This window comes from Pediculus humanus, genomic scaffold, assembly GCF_000006295.1.
Source record: "Pediculus humanus corporis 1103172108314 genomic scaffold, whole genome shotgun sequence".
NCBI classification, from domain to species: Eukaryota; Metazoa; Arthropoda; class Insecta; order Psocodea; family Pediculidae; genus Pediculus; species Pediculus humanus.
In genome coordinates, this window is record NW_002987883.1 from 375,902 (window position 1) to 391,139 (window position 15,238).

The 15,238-nt window shown below is 27.2% G+C and overlaps 3 protein-coding genes across 3 annotated transcripts; 1 reads left to right on the forward strand and 2 right to left on the reverse strand.

The window, feature by feature from the left end:
• Window positions 1-1,926: 1,926 nt before the first annotated feature.
• On the reverse strand, window positions 1,927-2,417 carry Phum_PHUM594660 (ejaculatory bulb-specific protein 3 precursor, putative; the record flags this gene model as incomplete). Its single annotated transcript, XM_002432552.1, has 2 exons — window positions 1,927-2,117; window positions 2,261-2,417. 2 exons carry the CDS (start codon window positions 2,415-2,417, stop codon window positions 1,927-1,929), a joined length of 348 nt encoding a protein of 115 aa, XP_002432597.1.
• Window positions 2,418-4,208: 1,791 nt separating this feature from the next.
• On the forward strand, window positions 4,209-5,736 carry Phum_PHUM594670 (RNA U small nuclear RNA export adapter protein, putative; the record flags this gene model as incomplete). Its single annotated transcript, XM_002432553.1, has 4 exons — window positions 4,209-4,726; window positions 5,018-5,105; window positions 5,222-5,411; window positions 5,501-5,736. 4 exons carry the CDS (start codon window positions 4,209-4,211, stop codon window positions 5,734-5,736), a joined length of 1,032 nt encoding a protein of 343 aa, XP_002432598.1.
• A 7,372-nt stretch (window positions 5,737-13,108) lies between these two features.
• Phum_PHUM594680 (uncharacterized protein) lies at window positions 13,109-13,538 on the reverse strand (the record flags this gene model as incomplete). The annotated part of the gene is made up of 2 exons (XM_002432554.1): window positions 13,109-13,341; window positions 13,499-13,538. The coding sequence occupies 2 exons, from the start codon at window positions 13,536-13,538 to the stop codon at window positions 13,109-13,111; spliced, it is 273 nt and encodes a 90-aa protein (XP_002432599.1).
• Window positions 13,539-15,238: the final 1,700 nt, after the last annotated feature.

A 15,238-nucleotide genomic window follows, 5' to 3' on the forward strand; every position in this document is an offset into this window, starting at 1 on the left:
GAACAATAACGATAATAATAATAATGACGATAATGATGATAAGTTTCGATGTAATTACAAACGACAAGGGCTTTAACAATTGAAAACTAATTTCTTTGATGATGAGTAGAAAAAAAACAAAAAAATTAATTTTTAATAATGATTTTTTTTAAAATTTTATTGTAGTGACTATAACGTGATTAATCATTCGCTAACCCCTTCCCCTCTCCTCCCTACTTCCTCTTTCAAATGAATTTTACGTTTTTAGCTTTAATAATAATAATAATTTCGTTGTTTTTTTTTGCCACACGAGATTCACCAACATGCCAATTTGGACACATACGTACAATTCGGTTTTATTTATTTATTTATTGCTCGAAGTTACGATGATAATAATGATAATTATAAGTATTATAAACGCGTTTAAAATGGAATTTAATAAAACAATTATTTTTATTTTTAGTTGGAAAAAAAAACTCAAAACTTAAAACCCCAAGTAAGACTATATAGTAATCAAATCAATATAGGTAATGTTTAACATTTGAAAGTCATATAAATTCAAGGTTAACATGAATTAATGTCGGTTAATATAATTGCGTTGGTTTAAACGTTACGTCGTTATTTATTTATTTATTTTATTATTATTATTATTATTAAAATTGATTTTCCAGCAGAATAAAAATTCCATTGTGTATAATTGGTCATGGAGTAGCGAAAAAAAAAAAAATTAAAAGGATATGAATTTTTTATTAAATCATTTCGAAAAAATAAACTTTTTTTATCATGGAGAATGATAAGTGATTAAACATTTTACATATGATAAACGAATTTCATTTTTTTTCCAAAAAAATAAATAAATATATGTTATTAATAAACGAATAATAGACTACCACGTTGTTGTTGTTGTTGTTTTAAAGAGAAAAACAAACATAAAAAATTTTTTTTTCGTGGTTTTGTAATAATTATGGGTTTTAAATGTAATTATAGTACTGCAAATAACAATTTATAAGGTTGATAGCAAATAGTTTATTATGTTTTTTACGTAAATGTTAAAAAAAAAAAAATTATTTAATTATTATTGATTTGTTTCCCCCCGCCACGCCCCCGCCCCCCGACTAATGTAATAAAAGGAATGAAAATTTTTTTATTTTTTTTAAAAGAGGTGGAGTCAATGGAAAAACTCCATTGTTTTCGCGATGATGATGATGTTATTAGGGTTAATTTGGTTTGTTTTTTTTATTATTAAAATTTAAATCGAATCCGTAGGTTTTGTTTTGGATAAATTTTTTAAAAATTTGAAAATTAGCCGTTAAAAAACGTAAATTTAAAAAATATCAGGTGTTGGTTTAAATGTTATTGAAAATGAATTTTATTATGCCAAAGTTTTTTTTTTTTATTACATAAATTATAATTTCAACTAGTCGACCTTCGATTTACATTTCTTTTAAGTTCTTTTAAATTTAATTTAAGTATTTTAATTTTAAAAAAAAAATTTTTTTTCTAAACCTCCTGACATTTACAAAAAAAAAAAAATTTAGGCGGTCTTGTTTTACACGATCAACTTTTCACCAAAAATAAATAAATAAATAAATAAATTTCCCGTTTTTTCCTCTTTTTTTTAAATTTTTTCTGCGCAATAGTAAAAATCAAATTTTATATGTATATATATGAAAAATGGGGGGGAAAAAAATGTCTTTAATAATTTTTAAAATAAAAAATTTATTTAAAAATAAATAAATAAAACGATACATAATACTGAATTGTATTCACAATCAAGTGTTATTTACAATAATTAACACTTCACCACGACCATTTTGTTTTATTATGCACCATAAAAAAATTAAAATAATAATAGATGCATAATTAAGAAAAAAAAAATTTACATAATAAATAATAATTTATGAGTATCAATTATTTTTACATAAATAATTAATTTAAAAAATGCCATCATTCGATTGGTTCTTCCATAAACTTATTAAAATCTTTCGTGTGTTCGTTCATTGGATCGTATTTATTACGAATTTGTTCCCATGCTGGTTTTTTCTTTTCCATTAAATATTTTGCCGCTTTTTTAACAATTCTTTTTTGTGCTACCGTACATTTTTCGCAAGATGTATCAATTGCTTCCGGTAAATAATCTAAAGTTAAAAAAAAAATTTATTAGAAAGTCAACAACAACAATAAAAAACAACAATATTATAAATTTCAGTTGTGAGTATAACAAACTCCCAAAACAAGTTTGTTTGTTTGTTTGTTTTTTAAAGATAATAATAATAGGTACCTTTAAAATCTTGTCCTTCTTTTGTACATGGCCCCTTGTCCAAAAGACAATTTACATGAGATTCTAGTAACCTGTCATTTTTCAATATCGAATCTATATCGATATTATCGTATTTTGTCGAGTATTTTTGTGGTAATGCTAATGCCACGATTATCATAGTTATTAAAAAAACTAATGTTGTGAATGATTTCATTTTTTTTAAAAATTTATTTATCTACAATAGAAAAAAAAAAAAAGAAAACTAGATTACAATGCAGTAAATCAAAAAAATTATGTTGCCGATATTCGAATTTTTTAATATCGTGACAAACCAAGCGTTTGTTTGTTTACTATTTTTAATGATAACAATTTATGTTTTATTATTGACATACTTTTTTTAAAAAAAAATTAAAATTTAAATAACGGTTTAGTGCACTGAAAAGATTTTAAAAACCCTTAAAATCTTTCAGTTATGTGATGTCTGAAATTTTTGTATCATTAAATTTCTTATTGAAAAATTTAAATTTTGAAAAAAGTATTTTATACAGTTATTTCTTAAAAAATAATATCAATAAAAAAAATCCGTGATAAAATTAATTTTTAAAATTTACAATCTTCTTACCTTTAGATTGCTTTGTTAGCAATAAAAGAAATGTATGCACTTATGAAAAAATTATTATCAAAATAAATAAATAAATAATATATAAAAATTATACAATACCTGTACTATCAGTTCCAATGCAAGTTAACTAAAAACTAAAGACCTAAACAATTGCATCTATTTAAAGGTGCAAAGCCTAATTTTTAGTGCCAAAATCAGGCAAAAAAAGGCTTAAATCACCTATTAATTTTAAAATATTGTCATTCCAATTACTTAATAATAATAATAATAAAAACAATAATAACTAGTTCGACTAATCTAACTTATGTCACCGTATATACACGTGTTATAAAGTTAGGTAATTAATCATTTTGTGCTCTTTTTGTTTTTGTTTGTTTGTTTTTTTTTTTTTTTTTTATTAAAAAAAACTTTAATGTTTTTTGTTTAATTTTTTTTTTTAAATTACGCCTGATGATGATGATGATGATGTATGTTTTTTTTTTTGTTTTATTATTTTCAAATTTAGCAAAAGTTTAATATTTTTATCCATTTTATTTTGATAAAAATAAAAAAAAAATAATTGTAGTACTTTTTAATTTTTTTTCTAAAAAATTGGACAAGATTTAACATTATCATAAATATTACACGATAAATTTTTTTAAAAATTAACCATTTTTTTTTATTTTTTCAGAAAATAACATTTAGAAAAAAGGAAAATGGAGATTAATTAAGGGGGAAAAAAAAGCGTAAGTATTAATTTTAAATAAAAAGGGCGGGTTTTTATTGTCAACGGATATAAAATTTAACGTTTTATTTTCTTTTTTCGTAGCAAATAGAAAATTGGCGGTTAAATTTTGTTTTGAAATGTTGGCTGCACTGTCGTCAGTCTTTGAAAAAAATTTGTACACTGAAATTACATGAAAATTATTATTTTTAATTTTCGTTTGTATTTTGTAAATTTTCTTTATTAATTTTAATGAATCTATTTATTTATTTATAATAATGAATTCATTATTAAACAATGGTGATGTTGAAGATGGAGAGGTATTTTTTTTTTTAAATTCGAATCAATTTTTTTTTTTTTTTTTGTAATATTAATTTTAGTTGTCTTTCTAAATTCTGTACTTGCACTCACATGCCCATAATTTTTTTTTATTATTAATTTCAGTTATTTTATGTACTAATTGAAGTAATGTTTTTCTTGTTTTTAAAAAACCTGTTTTTTAAAATTTTTATTTGACAGTGGTATTGATCTAAAGATATTTTTTTATTTTAATTACTTTGATTTAGATTTTGCAAGATGATTCAGACGATCTGTACACTCCATTGGAAAGACCTCATATTTCAGCAACAATAAATAACAAGCAGATGCCATTTAGCGAAAGCGATGATGACAATAATTTAAAAGAATCTTCGACAGATTCTGATTCATCGACAAAAAATTATTTTTCAAAATCAAAAAGGAAAGCTTTACCAAAACGTCCCAAATATATAACTGAAAAGAATAAAAAACATAATATTTGGGGCAGCGATTTGCAAGCAGATATTTTAACAAATTCTTTAATTAATTGTAACGTAGATCAATCTAATAAAAGAGTTCGTAGTGTTGAATCATATGACTATCAATTAGCTAAATTAAATAAGTATAATTCTAATGACTTTAGAAATAAAGGGAAACACTCTGCTAAAAGGAAACATAATGGAGCTTTTAAAGATAAAAAGCTTCAATCTGTAGAAACAAATAAAAGCTGCCATAACAATTTAGGCAATGAGGACCAGGGTAGAAATATTAATAGTCTCGAAACTTCGGTTCATAATTCGGAAGATGATATTGCTGCTGACATTGCTAGCAAACTTAAAGAAATAAAAGAAGATTTAATTTGTAAGTAAATAGTAAATTAATAACCAATTAGAAAAAAAATTTCATTGCCTAATTTAAATGTCGAATAATAATAAAATTGAGTTTCAATTATTTTAAATTTAATCGAATTCGGTTGTCAATTTATTAGAGTGTGTGTGCAATGTTCGACCCAGCGATATTAAAAACTATAATACTAAAAGCGGTTAACATTTTAAATATTAATTGTAATGTGAAATTTGTAAATTAATTCATTATATTTACAGTAGTTTTAATTATTTATGCATATAATTAAATAATTTTTTTTTTTTTTAGTGAGGGCCATACAAGTTTTGGGAAAGGAAGCTGTAATTTCTCTGTTTGAAGAAACTAGAAAAATTGAAGCATCAGGTGGAATGCTTATTATGGTTGGTTTTAAACTTTAAGGAATAAAGAAAATTTTAATTCTTAGAATTTTAATTCTAAATAGAGCATAATAAAATTGATTTAATTTTTAAACGAAAATAAAAAAATTTTATTTTAGAATGGGACCAGAAGGAGAACTCCTGGAGGTGTTTTTTTTTACCTTGTTAAAAGTTCAGATCAGTTGCCTAGGGATAAGATAAATGAAATTTTTATTGAAGATAAAAAATCAATATCTAAATTAAAAAAACGAACTGCAAATGAATTGAAAAAAGCTAGGGCGGCTAAATTTAAGGAAGCATTAAATAAAGGTATAAAATTTATTCATCATGTACAGTTAATTTTTTTTATTTTATTCATTTTAATTTCAATTTTTTTTTGTTTTTTTTTTTTTTTCCAGATGATTTTCCCACTTTATTATCTCGTACTGAACTTGTGATAAAAGAATTTAAAGCTAAAAGATTAGCCGAAGAATCATCGGAAGTTGTCAATCCTCCACCATCTCCAGCAACTGATGGAAGAGATTTCAGTAGTGACGGTGAAGAACACAAAGTTGGTAATAACGTACGCATGGAGAACAAATTGACTGCTTATGATGATAATTTATTCGATTGCGAAGAGAATAATATGAATTAGGGTAGTAAAAAATATTGATTCCTTGAACTTATAAGTAATATTCATTTAAAAAGTATTTAAATGAAATTAATTGAGAGCATCGGGAGGATGTTTTAAATGATGAAAAATTTTTCTCATTTTCACCGTGACATGATAAGCTTTTCGAAATTTTTTTTTAACGTTTTGCCATAAACGTTACCTTTCTTATTTCAGATAAAATATTTAAGTTTGATTTCCCTCCCTAATTTAAAATTTAATTTATAGTCTTTTTTTGTAAACAATTCGCAAACGCGTTAGTCATTATTTTTAACGAGTTTTTTTTTTTTTTTTTTTTTCTAAAATATTTATAATGATTTTGAGCAGAGATCAAAAAATAAATATCGTGTAATAATTATTTTTAATTAGGGGTAAAAATTTGATTATGATTTTTTACTTGCTGTTATTTTTTTTTTTTTTTTTATGGAAAATCGGAATTATATTTTTTCTGCGATTGTTAAAAAAAAAAATTTGTTTTTAAAACATGCGACGAGTTTTACGCACTTGTCGAAAATGTTTTTTAAAATTTATTTCAAATTTTTACCTTATTTATTAATATTTAAATTATTATTATTATTAATGTTAAAATTTCGGTGGTGCTATTTTTTTGTAATTTTTTGGGAAGTATGTGGATTGTTTTCAAAATTTGATTTTTTCTTTTAAGTTTCTAAAAATTGTCTTCAAATTTTCTTTTTATTTAGCTTGGCTGCCAATGATTTCAACTTACGCGACTTGCTGTCGTAATCGGGCTTGGAATTTGATTGTACCACTCCTTGGGTAATTCATCCATTCCATATTCCTAACGGATATTCCAGTGGTGGTATTTGTAAATTTTATTGTACCTCTCTAGTATTTTTTCTCTAGTATTCATGTTTTGCGAATATCAGGTCTATGGAAATTAAAATGTCGATGGTTTTCGATTGTGATTGGCAAATTCGGCACATGCCATCTTGGCGGACTTTGAGAGTTACCTTTTCATAATTGTAAGTCCGTCAATCCCAATTTTGTGTACCTGTAAGAGACGCTGCCATTTCAATTCTTAATTTTCCACGCCGTAACCAATTTCGCATGCTCTTCTTATTTATTTCAGGAGCGTTTGTTCCTTTCAGGTATTGTCCGTGCAACTTTTTCTATTCTGATTGGCCCCCTAAGTTATTTCGGGAATCAGGCTTTGCTATTATAAGTTGCTTTCTGTTTTCCGTGTTTTTTTCATTTTTCGATCTAGGTCCGAAATTTCCTCTTACGTCCAATTTACGAGGCCAAAACTATATTTTACAGAAACTGCTAATGTGCCAATCGCATTCATTTTATTTCTTCCGTTCAGATCCGATAGTATTGTAAGCCTCAATCTTTTAAAGTATTCTTTCTTCGGTCAAGTTTTAATTTTTTTGTTTGCTATTCCAAAATTCTCTTCAATTCCGAGGTATTAGTATGTTGATCCAGGGACCAGTTCCTTAATAAATTCCTCTTCAAAATCTTCTGCACGTTCCTTCCTTTTTAACTTTCCCCTGACATTAGTAACTCTGGCACATTTTTCCAAACCAAATTTCATGTTAACGTCAGATGAGAAAGTTTGTACCGTCCTTGACATTTTCTTCAATTCCTTTTCGTTCTTTGCATAGATTTTTATTTTATTTTCCTCCTTTTCGGCATTAATTCGAAACCTTAATTCATCTGGTTTAGTAACTTTGACAGGGACATTAATCTTATGCAAAACAAAAATGGCTATAATAAATCCTTTTGAGAATTTTCTTTTACTGGATATTTTTCTCGAAGAGTATTTTGGAACTTAATGTTGGATGCACCAATTTTTCATGTTCTTCTTACAAAACGTAATAATTTTTCGGGTCGACTTTATATATATTTTTAATGCTTAAAGAATTCATTCGTGATGAGGCACACTATCAAAGGGTTTTTGATAATAAATTCATGCCATGCATTAATTATTCCTTTTTTGTTTCGCATTGGATATGATTATTTCTTAATACTTCCTCACATCCACATGATCTTTTTTGGCATTGTATCGGGCGGAAAATCTCACCTTTTTCCATCCAAGTGATCGCAAATCTTCTGCCGTTTGAAATTTTGTAAATTTTTGGCAAACAACCTTTCGTTCCTCCAAGTTTCTTCGATAGTAAATATGTCTTCCACGTCTTCTATTTCTTGTTGCCTATTGATTATATTCTGCATAGATAGTACTAAATATTTGTGAGCACCGAATGTCTTTGTAACCTTTGAGTTCGCTTGAGTAAAAATAGCACCACGTGATTTTTTTTTTATGCCTTCTTGAATCTTTTTTATTGGAATAGTTCGAATGAAATGACGTGGAATCATCGCATTCTCGTTATTTTTTTTTTTTTTTTATAACAAACACGTGACGTAAAAAACACTAAACAATAAATCGGTTAAATTTTTTTTTTGCAATCTTATTTCGGGGATTGTTTCATTGTAGTGTTTGACGTTATCATTCAACAATAAAATGTATATTTAATTGTATTAAACGAATTATCCGTTGTAGTTAAAACTTTTTTTTACTTTTTTCTTGTCGTTTTCTTTTCGTGTAGTAAAATGTAATTAACTTTTACTTTAACTTAAACACTTAAAAATTATTTGAATGTTATCAATCGTTTAATAAAAAACTTTAACTCGAAACCATTACTACGCATCACTTTAAACTGCATCAAATTACAAAAATTTTATGTATCATAAACTCCGATTACTAAATTTTTTTGTAATGTGCAACTACAACAACCGAAAGAAAAAAAAAATTTGTAATTAAATAAATGTCTTTGACATTAAATACTTGGCTATCATTTTTATCATTTGAACTTATGCACGAGTTATTTTCATTATTATTATTAATATTTATTTTCCGGATGTTTTTATTTTAATATGTGGTGTGTGAAACTTTAGTTTCCGTTACATAATGTAATGAACGTGTTTCGGGTTTTAGTTTTTTTTTATGTTATTATTATTATTATTTATATATTCCACGATTGTTACTCGCGGAGACATCATTTGATCAAATTTTAAACTGTCATCGTTTTTCAAATTTTGAAACGACGTCTCATTAAAAAAAGAGAGGGAAAATTTTCCGGACTAGATAGAATTTTCCAATAGGAAATTTAAATTTTATTGTAATTATTTTTCATGGGAGACGAATTAAAAAAAAAAAATTTTTTTAAAGGCATTAAATAAAAATTTATTAACGTCAATAATATAAAATACATAACTATTTCCGGTTGGAAAATTATTTAATATGGAATTGTATAACGTTATCGATTAAATTATTTATAAATTTTATTTGTCAAATAAATGGTTGTTGTTGAAAGACGCGTCCGTTATTAAATTGTTGAATGACTGACGTTTTTCTTTTTTTTTCCAGAGGATTTTTAATTTGTAATTCAAAAGGAATCGTTGTTGAAAATTTTTCTTTTCTTTTTTTTTCCGATGGAAATCGAACACAATTTACAAAAAAGAAAAAAAAGGAAAAAAAATAGAATTATTTGTTTTGTTTTTTGTGATTGATGAAACGGGATACGAGACGGAAACAATGTCTTAAGATAAAAAAAAAAAAAAACGTACGAATGTCGAAGTTTATGAAAATTCTCTGTGAAAATGAGAAGGAGAGTGTTTGTTAAGTTGTTTCATGTTTTTTTTATTGTTTAGAATAGGTTTGGTAAAAGAAACAAAAAGGAAGAAACATAGTTTAAGAAAAAAATTTCGAAAAAGAACGTGAAAATTCTAGAAAGAAAGTTACGACAACCGCTTTTGGGACTACGGCACTGACTTTTTTTTTTTTAGTTTTTAGTTTTACGATTAGATTTGTTGCATTTATGAAAATGGAGGTTGACTTAATGACTTTTGAAAACTTATTTTGTTGGCCTGGATGATGGTTTAGAATTCTTCATTATGTTTTCTTTAACGATGAAGAATTTTCAACCGGAGGAGATGACAAAAATAGTTTTTAGATTTTATTTTAAAAATTATTAATAAAAATTTTAATACGTCATTATTTTTTAAAGGTCGTTGCTTTTTTTTAAGAGAGGGAAAATAAACCACGTGACTTAACGATTTAAGGGGAAAAAAAATTTGAAAATTATGTAAAAAATTTAACACAATTTTTGTCATTCAACTAACGAAATAAGAAAATTGTATGTGTTTCGGTTGAAATACAAGTCAATGGTAGAAAAAAATTGGCAATAAAAGAAAATTAGCTTTTTAAATTTTCTAGAAAAAAATAGAAAGAAAGCGAGAATAAGAAGAAGAAGAAGAAGAAAAAGTAATAACAATAGTAAAAAAAGGAACGTTTGAATATTAAATGAATTCCTGAGACGTCCAAGATTCTGCTTCAAGAATCCTCGTGAGACCGGTTCGGCTTGGATCTGAATGAACGGAAAGAAAAAAAAAAAAATTTTTTTTTACGTTGGAAATAAATTAAAGAAAAATATTTGGCCTGTTTTCCGGAAGTAAAAAATAAAAGAAAATCGTTGAGGTAAGAAAATTTATTTTTCTGTCGTGATTTTAAATTGATTTTCATATGAATTTTGTCGAGAAATTTTTGATTTTCAATGTTTTCCCTACAAGGATCTGTTGTAAATTTGACGTTTTTTTTTTTTTCCATCAAAATCCGAGAAATAATTTTTTTAGCCATAATAATAATAATTTGATTTCGAAAACATAAAAAAAAAGATGAAAATTTCAAATTTTCATTATTTTTTTTATTTTTTTGTGGAGAGTTGATAGGTTATTTCAAAAGGTGGCAGGAGTTGCGCTGTGACGATAACAACGACGACGACGACGAAGTTGGCAAAAGAAAAAAGGAAAAAAAAAAAAATTTTTTTTTTTTTTTCCCTCGTTGTATTCAGTTTGATTCAGGATTTCGTCGAACGAAGAAGAAAAACGAGAAGAAGAAGAAGAAAAATCGAGAATAAAAAAAAAAACATCGCGTTCGTTTACCGGAAACTTTATGCGTTTTAAAACATTACGTCATATCCGGTTTATATATGCACACACACTCGCGTTTAAATATGTATTGAAATCGTGTTAAAAAGTTAAAAAAAAAAAATATTTTCGCATCTCTCTTTTCATATCCGGTTCGTTTTTCTTCTTACTCCTCCTCTTTCTCCTCCTCCTTCCTCCTCCTTCCCTTTCATCACGACTTCCTACTTCCTCTTTATCTTCTAGGCATTCGTGAAATTTTCCAGTGAAAATATAATCATTTGGTGCGTCGATTAATAAATAAAATTTTATCCGGAGTTTTTTTTGTTTGACGAGAAATGTTTTCGTGTTAAATGAAAATAGTGAATCGTCGTCACGTAATCTTTGCACGAAAATCGGTTAAGAGAGAGAGAGTGAGAGAGAGAAAAAGAGAGAGAGAGATTTCATTTTTTTTTTTTTTATAAATGCTGTAGTTTAAATTAAAAAAAAAAAATTTCTTCTGGGAAAAGAAAAAAAAAAAACGTACCTGGAAAAAAGAAAAATTTCATTCCGGAAATTTAGAAATATTTTAAATTTACTTCTTTTCTCTCTCTCTCGCTCTCTCTTTACCTATCTCTATTTCTCTCTCTCTATTTTTTCCCGGAGAATGGGAGGAAGTTGAAAATTTCGTAAAAAAAATTTTTTTGCTGGGGGTGGGGGTTTGTTTGTTTTTTTTTTTTTTCCGGGTAACATTAGTATTTTTACCGTTGTGATGATGATTGTTCGGGTTTTGATTAATGAAGTTATTTCGCGATAATAATAATAATAATAATAATAATAATAATAATAATAATAATAATAAAAAGTGATACAACGATTTAAACTTTTTTTTAAAAAAAATTTCGTTTAAAAATAAATGTTTGTTCAAAATGTTTTTTTTTTCGAAGAATTTCACAATTTGGATAATCCAGCTATGTAAGTATTTATCATTACCATTACCATTATTATTTTTTATTTATTGTAAATATTTTTTTTATGTATATGTGTTAACGTGATTCCTTTTTTGTTCACGTTTGCGTTTGTAATACCATTATTAATTTTTATCAGATAATAATTTATTTTTCGATAACGTTGCAAATATGTGGGTTTGGGATGTAAAATCAGTTTGACTACAACCGAATTATTTGTTTGTTGTTGTTTGGTTTTGTTTAGGATTGTGTGATTGTTTTATTTTAATAATTTGAGTAGTGATTATTTTGGTTTGTAAAGGTTGTGAAAATGTTTTTAAGATTAGGTTTAAGCCTTGTTGAGAAAAGGTTTGCGTGGTGTTACGTTGGGGAAGGTTACAAAGAAAAAGTGAAAGGATTCTTACTGTAACCTTTCAGAGGGAAAGTTCGGTGATGGTGTGGATTACGTGGATGTTTTGAAATTGCCTTCTTTTTTTTTTGTCGTTTGTTTGTTGTTTGTTCGAGTAATTATTTTTTAATTGATTTTTGATTTGGGAATTGAAAAAAAAATAGGGGAAACGTTTCCGTTGTCGTCTGTAATCAATTGTATCCGGTGGTTTAAGTGAAAGATAGAACATTGATTGATTTCGCGTAAAAAGAGTTTTAGTTAAAAATTTTAGCAGAAGAAAAGAAAAAGAAGGGAAGATTAACTAGTATTTACCGGTTGTTCGAAATCAATTTTTTTTTTTTATTTACTGGAATTTGAAATTTTTTTGTTTTAATTATTATTATTATTGTTGACACGTCCGTACTCGATTCGAACTTTGTAACTAACTCTGTTTAATTTCAATTAGGAAGTTTAAAATTTATAACTTTATTTAGAAAAAAAGTACACACACGCACACGCACACACACACACACACAACACACGGTAAAATGTTGCTACAAATCAGAAAGTTTTGCGTGCACTGAAATTTTAAAACTGTTTTTGTAAACTGAAACCCTTCATTTTTAAATCATCTTAAATTTCTCAATTGTGTGGGGGTGGCGTGGGGGGTCGGTGGCGTGGCGTTCTTTCTCCATAATTTTTTTTTTTTTTAATTATGATGTCGGAGTAGTTTGTTGATTTAATTTTTTGTTTTTTTAAATCAATGAATATGTTTACGAAAGGTTGTTGCTTTTAGGTCTTTTTTTTTTTAAAAAAAAGGAAAAATACATTTTGTATTAACCTCCTTACCGGGATATTAACCCGTATTAATTTCCGACTCTGCCGAAGACGCTATCCAACTAAAACTCCTGAACGTATTTCACCGTGCTCTTTCCCGAAGGGAGGGGCACTCGCGGGAGTACAGCCCCCTCTTAAGCCAGAATTATCAGGTTCAAACTTGTGAAAGTGGAAGTCTCACTCGAGGAAAATTTTGGAACTTTTTCTTCTTCCTGTTTTATCCTTTTAAAAGACAGCCTCGAGCTGCCACCAGCCGCCAGGGACCTCACCAAACACATCGTGAAATACGAAATTGATTGGGCTCCAACTCTTGCGCAAATTTCCATCCCAGGAGGTTCACGTTAGGTATGCTTCTTCTATCTTTTATTTTGATTTCGAAGGGTAGGGGAGTGGTATCCTCCTCGCTTTCAACTTCTGCTTCATCTTCGACTTCCAAAGGCTCCTCAAGTTCTTCAATCTCTGAGGCTCTCTTTGCACTCCGGGATTTTCTGTCCGTTGCTCAAGAAAATCCCTGTTAGGATCACTTCGAGTTTCGGTGAGAGCACGATGTATCCCCTATTGCGGGTTGAATGGAAAAAGCTGGAAGGGGCAATGACTCGTAGTAGTCACGTTATCGTTCCTAATCCGTTACTCTTTATCTACCAGGCTGCCTGACCTTCGACAGCGAGGTTTGCTTGCTCGATTGTGGGATTCATTATAAGGATTGTTCATATTCATCCTATAATGTTACTCTACACCTGGGTAAAAAGGGGGTAGTAGGCCTTTGACGTTAATTCATTTTTAATTATTGCATAATTTTTACTGGGGATTTTTTTTTTCTTCGACACACAGAGTCAGTCACTCTTAATTACAATTTTATAATTTAAAAATTATTATTATTATTTTTAACAAAAGATCCGAGGAAAACGGTTTTTGAGAAGAAGGAAAAAAAAAATAAAACAAGCGTTGAAATTTTTTATAAAATTAACTTTTAAAAAGGTTTTTTTAGAAAAAGGAATCCACGTTGATAATTAATCAGATTAAATCTACTTACGTTATTAAGCTCATTACAGTAAAAGAGTAGAGAGTTGTAGTCAAGTAGCAAAGTTATTATTATTATTCTTTTACCTACTACTACCACTACTACTGCTGCTACTACTTCTTTCTATTACTGCTACGCTTTCAAACGATTATTATTATTTATTTAATTTTTTTTTTTTTGCGGTTAAATCTCAGATCATCTAATAAGTGAAGTTGATGAATTTTTAAGGGGATTCATTCAACCGATTAAATCATCCGATTTAATTCATCCGGGAGGTGGGGGGAGGGGGGAAAGAAAACATTCGGTATATTGTTACGTAGAACAACATCAACAACAACAAAATTACAACAAATCAACAACAACGACCTTTTCTGTCGGTTCCAGAAATATCTTCATCACTCTCTCTTTCTCTTTTTTTTTTTTTGTTAAAGATTTACGTGGATTGATCGGGGATGACGTCATCGTTTTTTAAAAATATAAATTTAACGTTTCATTTACACGATTTTACAAAAACAATTAAATTTTTTTTTTTTTTTTCGTACCGATTATGTGCGATTCGGTCACCATCAATTTATTTATTTATTTTATTGGATTTATTCAAGTAAATGATTTGAATGACTTTCTAATACTTCCGGTACGATAAATGGATTTAACGAAAGAAGTGTTTAGTAAAAATCCCCCCTTTTTAAACTTATAAAATATTTACGATTTTTTTTTTTTTCGATTTGCAAAACATTTCGTTAATTTCACGGGTTTTGCTTGCGTGACTTAATTTTCCTCTCATCATTTTCATTGTAATTTTTTTTTTACACGTGACCTTTGCCCTCCCGGAAAAAAAAATTGTTTTTTTTTCCCGATTCAAACGAAAAATCCCGGGATTTTGATCACATTTCCTTTTTTTTGTTTGTACTCTCTCTCTTTCTGGGGGATGTATTTAAGTCGTTCATTCATTCATCTCAAAAGTTTCGATTATTTCATCGTTTTTAATTTCGACAAAACAAAAAACGTATTAAATGTCGGATTTTTCCCGGAAAGAAAACGAACAAACAAACAAACAAACGGTTTGAAAAAAATTATTTATATAAAAAAAAAAAAAAATTTGTTTAAATATTTTTTACGAAAGAGACTAATATATAAAAAAAAAAAGAATAAAGAGAATTTTTTCTCTTTTTTTTTTCTTCTTTTTTTTTTTTTTTTTAATTAAAAATGTTTAATGACGTAGAATATGACGAAACAAACGAAGAAAAAAAAAATTTTTTTTTTTCCTTTTCGTTTGTTTATTTTGTTGTTTTCTTTTATTGTTTTTTATTTACGTACAAACGTCGAATTCGTAGAAAACAGAAAAAACAATAAAAATCAAATTAATTACTTCTC